Source organism: Neltuma alba, unplaced genomic scaffold (assembly GCF_004799145.2).
Source record: "Neltuma alba isolate B1F8T4 unplaced genomic scaffold, ASM479914v2 tig00006625_pilon, whole genome shotgun sequence".
NCBI classification, from domain to species: domain Eukaryota; kingdom Viridiplantae; phylum Streptophyta; class Magnoliopsida; order Fabales; family Fabaceae; genus Neltuma; species Neltuma alba.
In genome coordinates, this window is record NW_021634518.1 from 42275 (window position 1) to 55943 (window position 13669).

Here is a 13669-nt window from a genome sequence, read left to right on the forward strand (position 1 = left end):
GTCAGCATATTTCATCTCTACCTAATTTCCAGCATTCCACATAATAACCACTTTCTTTACCTAATATCTTGGCTGAGTTGGCTCTTTGAATCTGATCCAATAATTTAGCTAAATCAGACTGAGTGCATATTTGGTTTTAGTACTTGCATATTTACTTCATAGAGTGTAAAAACACTCTGAAAATAAAACCTTGTTTTATGGATCATATTTAACACCTCAAGTATTACTTTAGTAATCCACTCACTTCCAACGACAAGTGTTTGCAAGAACTTGGGGACGCAAGTAATTACGAGCACACATTATTTTAACAGTTTAAGTTATATAATACAGTTTCTGGTTGTCTTTGTCCATATTTGTAGGTCCCTTTCAATCAAACGATCTTTCAAAAGCTTGGTGTTCAACTTGGAAAACAAAACCTAAACAGCAACATCAACGTCAGACAAGACTCCACTTAGAAGCCGAAAGGACCAATTTCCCATTAGGAACAATTGGAGAATTGTTTATTCAACTTAGAAAAGTAAACTACTAAAGCCAACAAAAGGAAGGAAATGACTCCTAGATACATAGACAACACACAAAACGACAAGCTCTCTCTCTTTATATATGCATATTTCCAGCCCCACTGCCTATCTTCCACCAAAACATAGCTTAGTACGAAAAATTCTTGGATACATTAATTGCAAAGTCACGTAATACATTGAAAAAAAATCAATTCGAGTAGGGTCCCTAAAGCATGCAAGAATTGGCCGTCATTATTGGCTTTTTTTAGCATTTTGTGACTGTGCAAACAATGTATCTGAGAAATTCTTCTGGCCTCACAAGTGTCGGACCATCTGTATCTTCTGCTGCGGCTGCTGCAACATGTTCACGTGAGAGCAAGATCTTACCATCTCACCAGCTATGGGAATCACAGGGAGGCTGTCGCAATTGCATATCTCGATCATGAATCCATCTGGGTCGTGGAAGAACAGCTGATCTACTTGGATCCCACCTTCTTCTACCATGGACCTCACGCAGGGGATCTCCATCTCCTTCAGCTTCTTCTCCACAGCTCCCATGCTCTCGCACTGCATGATCTCAAGAAAAACCGAAGTCCTTAGTTAATATTCGGTTTGTCATTTCGTCAAACACAACATAGACACTAATGCGTACAAGGAAAGGCTAAACGATATACTTGGGTGACGAGTTCATGTTTGTCTTCTTTTCTAGCTACAACCATGACAGAGACAGGTTAACGATTCCCAAAAATTTAAGCTATTATACGGAGCTGGGATTGATTAACCATTACCGACAGTTCTTTCTAATCCTGGTCCCATTGTCTATCTGCATATTTTTCTCTTAGCGTACGACATTTTCTTACGTCTTTAATTTGCTTTCCTCCTCAGATACAGCTCAGCTCTTAAGAATTTTCAATAACTAAACATTCTATTTAAATATAATTCTTTTGGGTTGGGGGGAGAGAAACTGTATTTATTGATTTAATGATGACGTACTCGAGTCATATGTTACGATAATTGTTTTGAACAAACAAAATCATGAGGACGCGGGATGGGACTAACATGCTTGTGTTTGTAATCTCACTTCTTCCAACAGGGGAATAATCAAAAGATCCCCAATATTGGACCAAAATCATACCTGAAACGATATGTGATTATCCTTTGGATTAATTACCGTCTTTTTGGGCAGATTCTCTGGGTCCTCTGCTTGGAGTAAATGAATCCCAATTCCATAGCCAAACAACCTGTACACCAATTATCCCACAGAAAAATGAAAACAGATTAAGAAAAACCCCAAAGTGTTTGTCATGAGGAAGAGAAAATAAAAGAAGTCGCAGAAAATCCCTAGGTTTCGTTGTCTTGAAACGTTTCTGAGGCTATTAATTATCCCTGAATATTGGATCTTGTATTGTCATGTATGGTATCATGGACGATGGGAAAAGGAAAAACTACCAGGCGCCATCGAAATCGAAAGAGCCGGGCCTCCTGATGGGGAAGAATCCAAGAACGTTCTGATAAAAATCCATGGATTCTTCGACGGATTTGCAGATGAGGGAGATGTGGTTGACAGACTTGAGGTGGAGAGGGTTTCCTGCAGTTTCCTTCATTTTCTCGAGAAAAATCGATGAACCTTCGAGAAGCAGAACGCAGATAGTGATTAACGAGGAGGATCGGAGAAGAGGGAATTGAGGAATAAGAAGTAAATAGGAGGAAGGCAAATAATAGGAACAGGGAAAGAGAGAGTCACGGAAGTCCACGAACGGGAAGTGAAGGGAGAGACGTGAATATAAAGGCCATGAAGGAGCCTTGTTGTGACACGTGTCAAGCATGCGATTCGTCGCGGTTACTCAGATAGCGAGTTGTCTGACACGTATTGACCAGGTGGCAGTAACTGCCCCCCATTGAAACCTTGACACGTAAGCTCAATGTTCCAATCGAATTTGCTTTAATAATCTAAAAAATTAAATAATTAATTGCTCTGTCGATCCTTATCTTCCCTCACATTGCACACAAGGTTACCTGCACTCTTCCTACCTATCTCCACGCGCATGCTTATTATTGGAGTTATTCTAAAAATAGTTTTTTGTCATTTTTATAAAATTCTTTATAGTTCCAAACAAACAACAACAAGCCTTATCCCACTAGGTGGGGTCGGCTACATGAATCACACGATGCCATCGTGCTCTGTCAACAACCCAATCCTTAGATATGTTGTTGATTAGGAGGTCTCGTTCAATGACCTCATTCAGCGTTCTTCTCGGTCTTCCCCTGCCTCTTTTATGGGACTCCATCTTGTTTGATCCACCCTCCTCACCGGGGCCTCCAAAGGCCTTCTCTGCATATGTCCAAACCATCTTAAGCGATTTTTAACCATTTTCTCTTGGATAGGTGCCACACCGACTCTTGTCCTGATCTTTTCATTTCGAATCCTATCTTTTCTTGTATGACCACACATCCATCTCAACATCCTCATTTCTGCTACTCCGACTTTGTGCTCTTGTTTTCCCTTTATTGCCCAACATTCACTACCATACATCATAGCTGGTCTTATAGCAGTCCGATAAAATTTTCCTTTAAGTTTCTCAGGTACCTTCTTATCGCAAATAACTCCGGTAGCTTTCCTCCACTTTAACCAGCCAACTTGTATTCTATGAGAAATGTCTCCATCAATTTCTCCATCCTCCTGTATAATGGATCCTAGGTATTTAAACTTTGATACTTGAGGAATAATTTGCTCTCCCATCCTCACCTCCAAATCCCTATTACCTTGCCTCCCTCCAAAATCACAATGCATATATTCTGTTTTGTTCCTGCTCAAACGGAAACCTTTCGATTCCAAAGTCCTTCTCCATAACTCCAAACTAGTGTTAATCTCTTATTTCGATTCCGCCATAAGAACTATATCATCCGCGAAGAGCATGGACTTAGGGATTCTTTCTTGAACAGGTTTAGTTAGAACATCCAGAACAATGTTGAACAAGTACGGACTCAGAGAGGATCCCTGATGTAGGCCAATCTTGATAGGAAAGTCCTTTGTCTCCCCCCCAGGCGTCCTTACACTGGTAGTTACCGCCTCATACATATCTTGTATGACTTTGATATACGCAACCCGTACACCTTTCTTTTCCAAAGCCTTCACAATACTTCTCTTGGCACACGATCATAAGCCTTTTCCAGGTCAATAAAAACCATATCTAAATCTCTTCTTTTACTTCTATATCTCTCCATTAACCCCCTTAGTAAATAGATTGCTTCTGATGTGGATCTCCCTGGCATAAATCCAAATTGGTTTTCCGAAATAGAAGTCTCCAACCTCAATCTATATTCCATCACTTTTTCCCACAACTTCATTGTATGACTCATAAGTTTTATCCCCCTGTAGCTTGCACAGTTTTGAATGTCTCCTTTATTCTTGTAAATAGGAACTAAAATGCTTTTCCTCCACTCATTCGGCATATTTTTAGAGCGTAGAATTTCATTAAAAAGCTTGGTTAGCCATACCTCCCCCTCATCGCCCAAACATTTCCAAACTTCAATAGGGATACCATCAGGCCCAACGGCTTTTCCATTGTCCATTTTCTTGAGAGCCGCCTTAACCTCTCCGATACGTATCCTGCGGTAGAAAGCCAAATTCCGATCATCTTCATTAATTAGCAAGTCCTGCAAGTCCTGAGTTGCATAATTGCTTCCCTCATTAAACAACTTGTAAAAGTAAGCCTCCCATCTGTCCTTAATATCACCATCAGTAACTAACACTTTACCATCTTCATCCTTTATACACTTAACTTGATCCAGATCTCTCTTTAGCCGCCTCCGTCCAAGAGAGTGCGGTAGCCCTTGCTCATTTAACACTACATCCAGGCGACGATGCACGCTCTAGCTCATTTATCACTGTACTCGAGCCATACAGCGCGTCACATCTGGGCAACGACCTAGCATTAGCATAATTACTTCGTTGATCCATGTTCATGAGATTCGACGGGTTTTTACGTTGGCTGTCGAGGGCCTAACACAACCCTCCTCCTTTATCCGGTCTTGGGACCGGCTATACAACATAGGCGGAGTTAAAATTCTTTATAGTTCCAATAAATATTAAATATTTTTTCTATATATCTGTACGTGGTGAGAGGATGAAAATCACCCCGTATTAAACGTAAGTGAAGTAGTTTATTATAAACTTTAAATAACTAATTTAGAAATAATAAATAAGTAGTTAAATTAATTAAAAATAATAAATAAATTAGAAATATATTTTTATTTTCAGATATATCCTTATAATAAATAAGAAAAATAATGAAAGAGAATATGTAGAAAAATATGATAAGAGAGAAATAATTATGGACAACATAAAAAAAAAAATACATTAAATGTTAACATAGACTCAAATTGAAGCTTATAAAATAAACTACAACTCTCTCTAAATTTAAAGCTTATATATATAATTGAAAGGAGTATTTGATGCTTGTTTTCTAGTTTTACTTTTATTTAATTCTTATTAGAAAGAGAGAAAGAAGTGAGAGATATGGGGATGATTGTAAATGCAAGGAAGAGCTTTTATATGAGGGTAAAACTGAATTTTTTTTGGGGTCAATTTAATACATTACTTGGTATGTGAAAGTGTGTTATAAGTGATTTATATTAAAAACTAGAGTGGTAGTATGATGTTGGAATTTAGTACAGTTAATGAAGGTAATATAATTTTATGACAAATTTAATGGTTTTTAATTATTGTTATTGGTATGTGTGAATTAGTAGTCTCTTATAATAAGGATAAGAGAGAGTAAATAATTAATTTGTTGATATTGAAATATTAGTTTAACTAATTATTTATAATAAATGTGTTTTAGTTTCACTAAAATATTTTTCCTAATTATATGCATTGTGTAACTATTTCTTGATAAAAACTATCTACTATGTGCAATCAATATAGATACCTTCACAAAGGAATTATAAATTTGAGAAACAAAATGAATTAAAATCTTATATTTAATATCAAAATAAATATTTTGTCTAGCTCTTGTATAAGAACTAGAGGTAGCTCACTCATCATGTATATTTTATTTCTACATCTTCTCATAGATATTATCAAAATCAAAAAGTCTTTTTAAATTTTTTTTATAAATTTTTGTAAAATGCTGCTTATAAAAAGAATTTACTGTCCTAAATGTATGACATAACACCTCAATTTGGATAAAAAAAAAAGTTGTTTTAGTAATGAACATATCATCTCAATTTACCTTATCTCCTAACATTATAATTTAGTTCAAATTAATATATTAATTACACATGGATTCCAAACTATGAGGACAACTTATAATGTAAATGATTAAATGAAACATTTTAGGTGAACTAACACATTTTTATAAATAATTAACTTGGCCAAATTTTTTTAAATTTTTATAGATAAATTATTTAGCTCCTATCTAAAGGAGGAAAAGGAAATGTGAGACAAGGAAATCATGATTTTGTACGTAAACACACATTTTCATGAGTTTATGGGTGTGTTTGGATAGAATCCAAACCATGGTTTCAAAAGTGCTTTTGCGGATTACGAAGTAATATGTGGAGGAGATTATCTCGTTTGCGGAAAAGTGCTTCTGAAACCACGGTTTGGGGATACCCAAACAGGCCCTATGCCTCTGGCAGCATTCTATTTTTGCTGTTCAAATGTTAGATACATTTGAGCTTGATGGGTAGCTTCATCAAGATTTTAATTGTAGCTATCGAGGATAAAAATTGCATACTTGACCAAATCAGGTGAGTTTAAACATTCAATGACTTTATTGACATTGTGATAGATCCAGAGTTCGAGGATTTTGTGTCAAGCATTGCCCAAATCATTGTCGGGTGACCAAGAATTTTCACATTTCTAAATATTTATATTTTTCAATAATCTTCACTGATATAGTATGGGTATATATAAACTAATTCAAGTTAATTAACTAATTTAAATAGATTAAAAAATTATTTAAATTAATTATTTGTAATAAATATGTGTTGTCTTCTTTAAAATACTCTTATTAATTATGTGTATCAGTTAAAATAACCAATTGATAAAATATTTAATTTAAGGACTATTTTAAAAAAAATAAATAAATATGATAAAAAAGTGAATTGAGATATTATATTTAGAACTAAATTAAATTTAAAACTAACCTTTATATTAAGAAATGGAGGTAATATACACTCCTTTCAGTTTTTATTATAAGTTTCAAATAACTAATTTGAATATAATAAAAAATTAGTAGAATTTTTTGTCAAAAAAATTAGTTAAAAGCAATAAATAGATTAGAAATATATATTTATTTCTAAACACGCCCTTATAATAAATGAGAAGAAGAATAAAAAAGAATGTAGGGGAAATATGATGAGAAAGAATGTGTAGTAAATAATTAGAAAAAATACATTAAATGTTAAGATAAGTCCAAATTGAAACTTATATATTGGACCACATTCCTCCCCCAAATTAAAACTTATAGATAGGACCTGAGGTAGTATATATTTTAGTTTAATTTAATGATAACACTGATATTTAATATAAGACTCATTTAATTAATTTAATTATATTAAAAAAATTAGATAAGTTAGTTAATTTAAAAAAATAAAATATATTTTTCTAAAATATCATAATCATCTTCATGTAAATCACACAAACTAACTCTTACATTAAATTAAAGACAAGAATAGTATTTTATTAAATTAAGCAATCAAACTAAAATATTTTATAAAATTAGATGAGTAAAGAATATTTTTACCTGGTTTGTAAAGTTTTGTTTTCCCGTCGTTTTCTGTTTTTAATTTGGCTGGGAATGAGATCATGAACCTCAGCATTTTGGAATTGAATTCAAAGCGGAATTGGATTTTTAGAACATTTAATAATTATAATTTGTTGATGGCAAAAAATAATAATTATAATTTGTTGATATTCTGGGGCATAAATTTTGGACCCTGGGGATTCAGGATAGGGACTGGGATTCGGGAGCAAGTAGTTGCCAAACCATTCATGATGTTTCTGGACTCTTCAGTTTCGTCTTTGATTTGTGTGATCCTTAAATTTCGTCTTTCATTCAATAATTGCTGCTGGACAGTGGGCCCCATCTTGAACGTGATGCTTTTGTGCAATACGAAGTTTGTTATAATTTATAGCAAATATTAATTTAGAATTTATTTTATATTTAAACTAAAATATATAGTTGGTTCTTTATTTTTATACTAAGGCTTTATTTTGATCCTGTAACTTAAAAAAGCATATTTTTTGTCCTTTAATTCTAAAATTATTATTCTTAAATAATTAGTTTTTATAAAAATTATAGTTGTTTTAAAAATTAAATTTAATATGTTAGTATTTGAGAATATTTTATCAACATTCAGAATCTCAATATTATCATTTCTGTTAACGGTTTTTGGATTAAAAGAGTAAAAATATGTTTTTTAAAATTGAGGAATCAAAATAAAACTTTATGTAAAAATAAAAGACCAAATATATTTTTTAACCTTATATTTATAATATATAGATTTGGCTATGTAATTTTAATATACTAAAAATTTCATCTTAGTTTTTGACAAATTAAAAAAGTTTATGTAAGTTAACTAAAAAGATGTTTTATAAAAAAAATTAATTACCACTGTTAGATGATTAGTTTATAAATATTAAAAAATTAATTAAGTTGATTATTAATAATAAATATATGTGTTGATTTTTATAAGCTATTTTTTTAATTATGCATGTTAGAGAACTACCTGAGGAAGTAAACCCCTTACTATGTGCAATTGATGATCGTGCCTCTTTAGTTAAGTGTGAGAACTTAAATAAACCCGTTTAAATCTAAATAAGTGATTATGATTATGAAGCATGTTTATCCTGTTTGGGTAATTTTTATAAAATCTGAGAAATTGTGATTTTATTTTTCCACCACACTTCTAGGATAAGTACAAAAGAGTAGTTTATGTATTTGAAAAATCTTGATCAATTTTTATCAACTGAATTTTTTTCAATTTACCCTCTTACACTCTTCTGAAAATCTCTCCCCAAGTGATTAATTTAATAATATTTATTAAATTTATGTCTTTTTTGTAATTAAATGAAAATCAAACATAATCATAATTCTTAAAATCACTTATAAAATAAACATATCCTAACAGAAATCACAATTAACCAATATTACTTATAGCCAATGTCATTTATAAAATTTATGATTATCTAAAATCACAGTTGTTCACCGCTAATCCAAATAGGTATGAAAATATTTTGGAGAAAAATTATAAATTTAAGAATAAGGTGAATTGCTATATTATAATTAGGACCAGTTAGTATTATTCTATCAAGTATTCTCTTTGATTCTCTAAAGTTTTAACCTTCTTTATAAGAAACAAGCGAATATGTTTTAGCCCCAAATATATAAAAAAATAATTACAAATTTTTTTGGCCTGCAAAAAAATAATTACCTATTGTCCCTTACAAATATTAATTTTTTTTATCCTCATTAAATTAACATAATTAAATTAGAATTATTAAATAGACGTACAACCATGCCGTCACACAATCAATAAGAGTGTTTTTGAAATAAAATTAAATCTCCAACATAATTACTAATTTTAATTGCACTCCCTAATACGTATGAAATACTTATTTATTTCTTCAAAAATGTTTCCGGTGAATATTTTTGGTTTCAAAATTTTTATATCAACATGTTAATTTTTCATTTGCCTCTGTAAATTAACAATTCCATTTAGTGCATGAAAATTGTGGTACACTTCATGAGCTTTATCCCCGCACGATATGATGGTGGGTGGGAATTTGGGCATGTTGGATGAATGAAGGTGGTTTTTCCAAAGTTTAAACAAAATATGAGAAAAAACATAAAATTATTTTATTCACATGCTATTAGGTCTCACTATAATTCAAATTGTTTAATAGGCATTCACAAATTTTTCTGTAGAAATTGAAAAAAATCTCTCATTAAGATTTTATTAGTGAGAATAACCTAAATTAAAATACTGATATTTCATGCGTACAAAATTTACATAAAAAGTATCAATTTTGTGTATAACAATTCTATGCATAAAAATTTATAAAATTTTCAATGTAAAATTTTTTTTCTTCTAAATTTCTCTGTTTTTTCTTAAGGTACTATTAGTCTCGAAATATCACTAACAACATGAATTAATTTTCCTTGAATATTTATGACAAAATGTAGACATCTCACATCATTACAAACACAAAGGCACGAAGTCAAATTACATCCGTGTGTTTAAGTGATGAGAGCCTTTCCATCAACTTGAACCTAAGGCAACTCAAAGTTTGTATAATTGCATGATTTTATGAAGCTAATTGTGTGTGTGTATATATATATAAGTCGGAGTATCCTACAATTATTTTGAACTTGAGATTAATCTATTTCAGACCATTAAGGATTTGTCCTCTCAATAAATTCTCTTCTCGGAATTTGAACTTGTGTTATTTTTTTTATAAACAGTAAGACTTTCGGAACCTCTTCTCTTTTCTTCCTATTCTCTTTTCTCTTCGTCTTTTTTCTAATTGTTAGATTAACATATTTTAATGGTTTAGATTTTAACTTTTTATAAACTACTTATAAAAAAATTTAAAAAACATTTAGTGCATTTCAAACTATTAGAATTAAATTTTAATATAGTTTATAATTTATAATTTATTTATTTTTATAATTTAATATTTTAATAATAGTTTTAAAAAGATTTAAATCTGAACCGTTAAGATATTAATCAAATGGTCAAGAAAGAAAGAGAAAGAAAGAAGATGAGAAGAGGAAAGGAGAGATTCGGAGTCGGGGGCAAGACAACTTACTTTCTTGAACCAACAGCTTGTTGGTTGAAGCTAACATCTTAAAACTACGAAAATATATACTCTTCCAGTCTTTAATATAAGACTCATTTAACTAATTTGATTAGATTAAGGAAGTTAGGTAAGTTAGTTAATTATAAGAAATGTGACATATTTTTCCTAAAACACCATTATCATCTATCTTAATACCTCATCTCCCTCTTCTACTTGATTATGGTTGATGGAGTATCTATAGGGGTAATTTAGAGAAAACTGATAAATATGAGAAATGAGTCTTATATTTAGAACCAAAACTAACTCAGTAATTGGGTCTTATATTAAGGACCGGAGGAGTATAAGGGTTGCTTGCCTGGTCAAACTGTTAATTTGTTTTCTGTGAAATGGAGCGAATGGCACCAACCAATATTCCTTCCCACATCACGTGAAGAAAATGAAAAGATAAAAAAAACCCGTGAGTTTTCTCCCTTTGGACAAATTCAAATTTTGGACTTCAACCCCATATCTCCGATTCATCATTTGTCTCCCACATTTGTCACTCTCATCTTGTGCGATTCATGTCTTGTCTTTTTTAGTAGCGGTTTGGGTGGGATTGAATTCAGCTAGTTGTTCCATTAATTATCGGAAGTTCGAGGAAAAGTCCTCGTTAAGAATTTTATTGCGAAAAATAACCTGATAAAACTGGTACCCTGCAGATTTTATACAGTACCAATACTCTTATTTACATTTTCTCCGCTAATAAAACTTTCACTAAGGGACTTTTCCCTAATTTCACCCGTAATTATGCATATGAAATGAAGAAGTATAAATTAAATAGCCTTTATAATTAAGTAAAATCTTATACAACTACACATATTTTATTTGGCTAAACTGCATACATATTGCTCTTTATCAGTCTTTTATATTTAGGACCGTAGGTAATAATTAATTGTAATTCAAAAATATAATTTTATGGTTGAAATTTGCCGTCTGCCCGTCGTTATCCTGCCTGCCTCCTCTGTGTGCATGCATAAGTCATCATTAATTAAGAATGATGATGATTATATTTAATTAAATCCCTTGATTAGACAAATTAAAATGGGTGTCTTTCCTTTTTTGATTCCAAGTCATTTCCATTAAGAGGTACGTGCGGTGCCTATCTTCAAAATTATATTGAAATTTAAAAGTGATCGAAAGAAATACTTATTGACTTGATTGATGCATCCCTAGTAAAAAATTGTCGCATGCTTTTATCTTTGTCAACATCCACTAAGTGTGATTTCTTAAATTTAAAAAAAAACTAATATAAGATTACTTACATTGTGAGTCGGATTTATCAATCTTTACATACATGGAATCCACTTAATTATAATAATAATAACAATAATTAACAATTTGTAATTGCCAGTCTGATTATCCCATAATACGTAAAAGATAATTGGCAATAAAAAAAATGATGTATGAGCGAAATAGTTGCTTAGCTCCGTTGTTTGGAGAGATTAGTTAACCAGCATTTTTTTAAAAACCAAACCAAACTGGACAGTCTAATTACCATGTAGAATCTGAGACGTCTTGTTTATTGTCACTTCTTTCAATTCTATTTATAAGTTTTAAATTCGAAGAGAAATATAATCCATTTTACAAGTTTTAAGTTGGACATGTCTCAATATTTAATACAATTTTTTTAAAAATTTTACCTTTAATTATTTTTTCACCACACTTTTTCTCGTTTATTTTCTCTCTCATTTACTTTTTTTTTAATAAATAAGGACATATTTGAAAAAAGTATTTTTTTCACTTATTTATTGGTTTTAACCAGGTCTGGCTGTTTGTTTTCTTTATACACAAATCAGTTATTTAAAACTTATACTATCTCTGGCTTTTTTATATAAAAACTAGTTTGATATTTAATTTAATCCTAAATATAATATCTCAATTTATTTGTCTTCATATTTATCTATTTTTTTTCCAAACTACCCTTATTTATATTCCATCAACTATAATTAAAACTAACACAATAATTCGAATAGGTATTACACATAGAGAAATTCTACTTCCTCTAACTTCTCATTTCAACCACTGAATTAAAATTTGCCCGGGCAAGAGTTAATATTTTATAAATATATTAATAAAATTTTAAATAAATAAATAACTCAAATTGTCAAAAAAAATTTTTTGGTTGCCCGCCCAGTTCATCGGAGTTTTGTTCCGACTATATCTGGATCCGACCAGCGTCGTGCACCTAACTATGGTAGGTGAGTCTCCCAACAGGAATTTCTGCATACGCTAAGGCTCAAACTCAAAATCTCGTTTAAGTGGTACCAAGCTGTTTACCACTTGAACCAACTCTCGTTGGTCAAATTGTCAAAATTTTAACAACACATGCAGCGCCATGCGCCATATTGAATCTTAAAGCGCATTGTGGTTTACCATCATGAAAAGGCCCAATAATCATACGGATCAAAAAAGCCATTTAGAGAACACAGGATGAGAAAATGCCAACAGACTATTTGGGCTTTGAAGTAATTTGAAATATTTAGAGTGCGCGAGGGCATTATGCTACATCTATTCCTTTTTATAAAATACTTTTTAGATTTGTTTGAATATTAAATCATGTTTATCATTTTACCCTTCATTAACATGCTCTCTCATTATTTTTTCCCATACATTCTCATCGTTTTTCCACTCTCACCACTTATAAATAAGGATATATTTGAAATATAAACTATTTATTATTTTTAACTAATTTTAATAGTTTTCTTAAGTCATGCAATTCCATTATTTGATCCTTATAATAAGCCTAAGGGACTGATAGAGTACTTTTAAAAAAAAACTAATTTGAAAGTTGTAAAACCTACTTTAGATACACCTAGAGGTTATTTAATTAATGTTAAACCACTAACCTAGGTTTGATTCTGGAAAAAACAGAATTCTTTCATTAATTATTTTGAAAACTTTTTCCCAAACACGGGGTTTGTATAAAGAATGAAATTTTCAAAAACATTTTAAATTTTTGAGAATAGTTTCACATAGTAACTTGTTCAGTGGCCGAAAGACCTAAATAAATCCTTGCTTTTCCCAACTAGCATGGTTACTTCCAATCCCCAGAATAAATTCTCTTACGAGCACTATAGCATATGTAACATCCTAAATTTTATTTTAAGATTTAAGTAATATTAAAGGAGAAATTATTTTCTGATAAATGAAATTTATCATACTATTAATTGGATAAAAAATTTATTTAAATGTAAATTAGTAAAGTAACAATAAAATAATAATGATTTGAAAAAATGAATAAAATAGTATAATATAATATAATGTAATATAATAATCGAAAAAAAAGGAAAGAAAGAAAGAAAGAGAAATCTGCAAATTT

At 31.0% G+C, this 13669-nt stretch overlaps 1 protein-coding gene across 1 annotated transcript; it reads right to left on the reverse strand.

The window, feature by feature from the left end:
* Positions 1 to 396: 396 nt before the first annotated feature.
* Positions 397 to 2249, reverse strand: LOC114750731 (uncharacterized). Its single transcript, XM_028939335.1, has 3 exons — positions 1950 to 2249; positions 1636 to 1741; positions 397 to 1067 (listed from the first exon to the last, which is right to left on the reverse strand). Exons 1-3 carry the CDS (start codon positions 2102 to 2104, stop codon positions 816 to 818), a joined length of 513 nt encoding a protein of 170 aa, XP_028795168.1. The 5' UTR covers positions 2105 to 2249; the 3' UTR covers positions 397 to 815.
* Positions 2250 to 13669: the final 11420 nt, after the last annotated feature.

Excerpts from the sequence above, each read along its gene's own strand:
- LOC114750731 (XM_028939335.1), bottom strand. The coding sequence starts at position 2,104 with ATGAAGGAAACTGCAGGAAACCCTCTCCACCTCAAGTCTGTCAACCAC. Across the intron at positions 1,742-1,949 it reads TTCGATTTCGATGGCGCCTG|GTTGTTTGGCTATGGAATTG; the intron begins GTAGTTTTTCCT and ends ATTGGTGTACAG. Across the intron at positions 1,068-1,635 it reads ATAATCACATATCGTTTCAG|TGCGAGAGCATGGGAGCTGT; the intron begins GTATGATTTTGG and ends GAGATCATGCAG.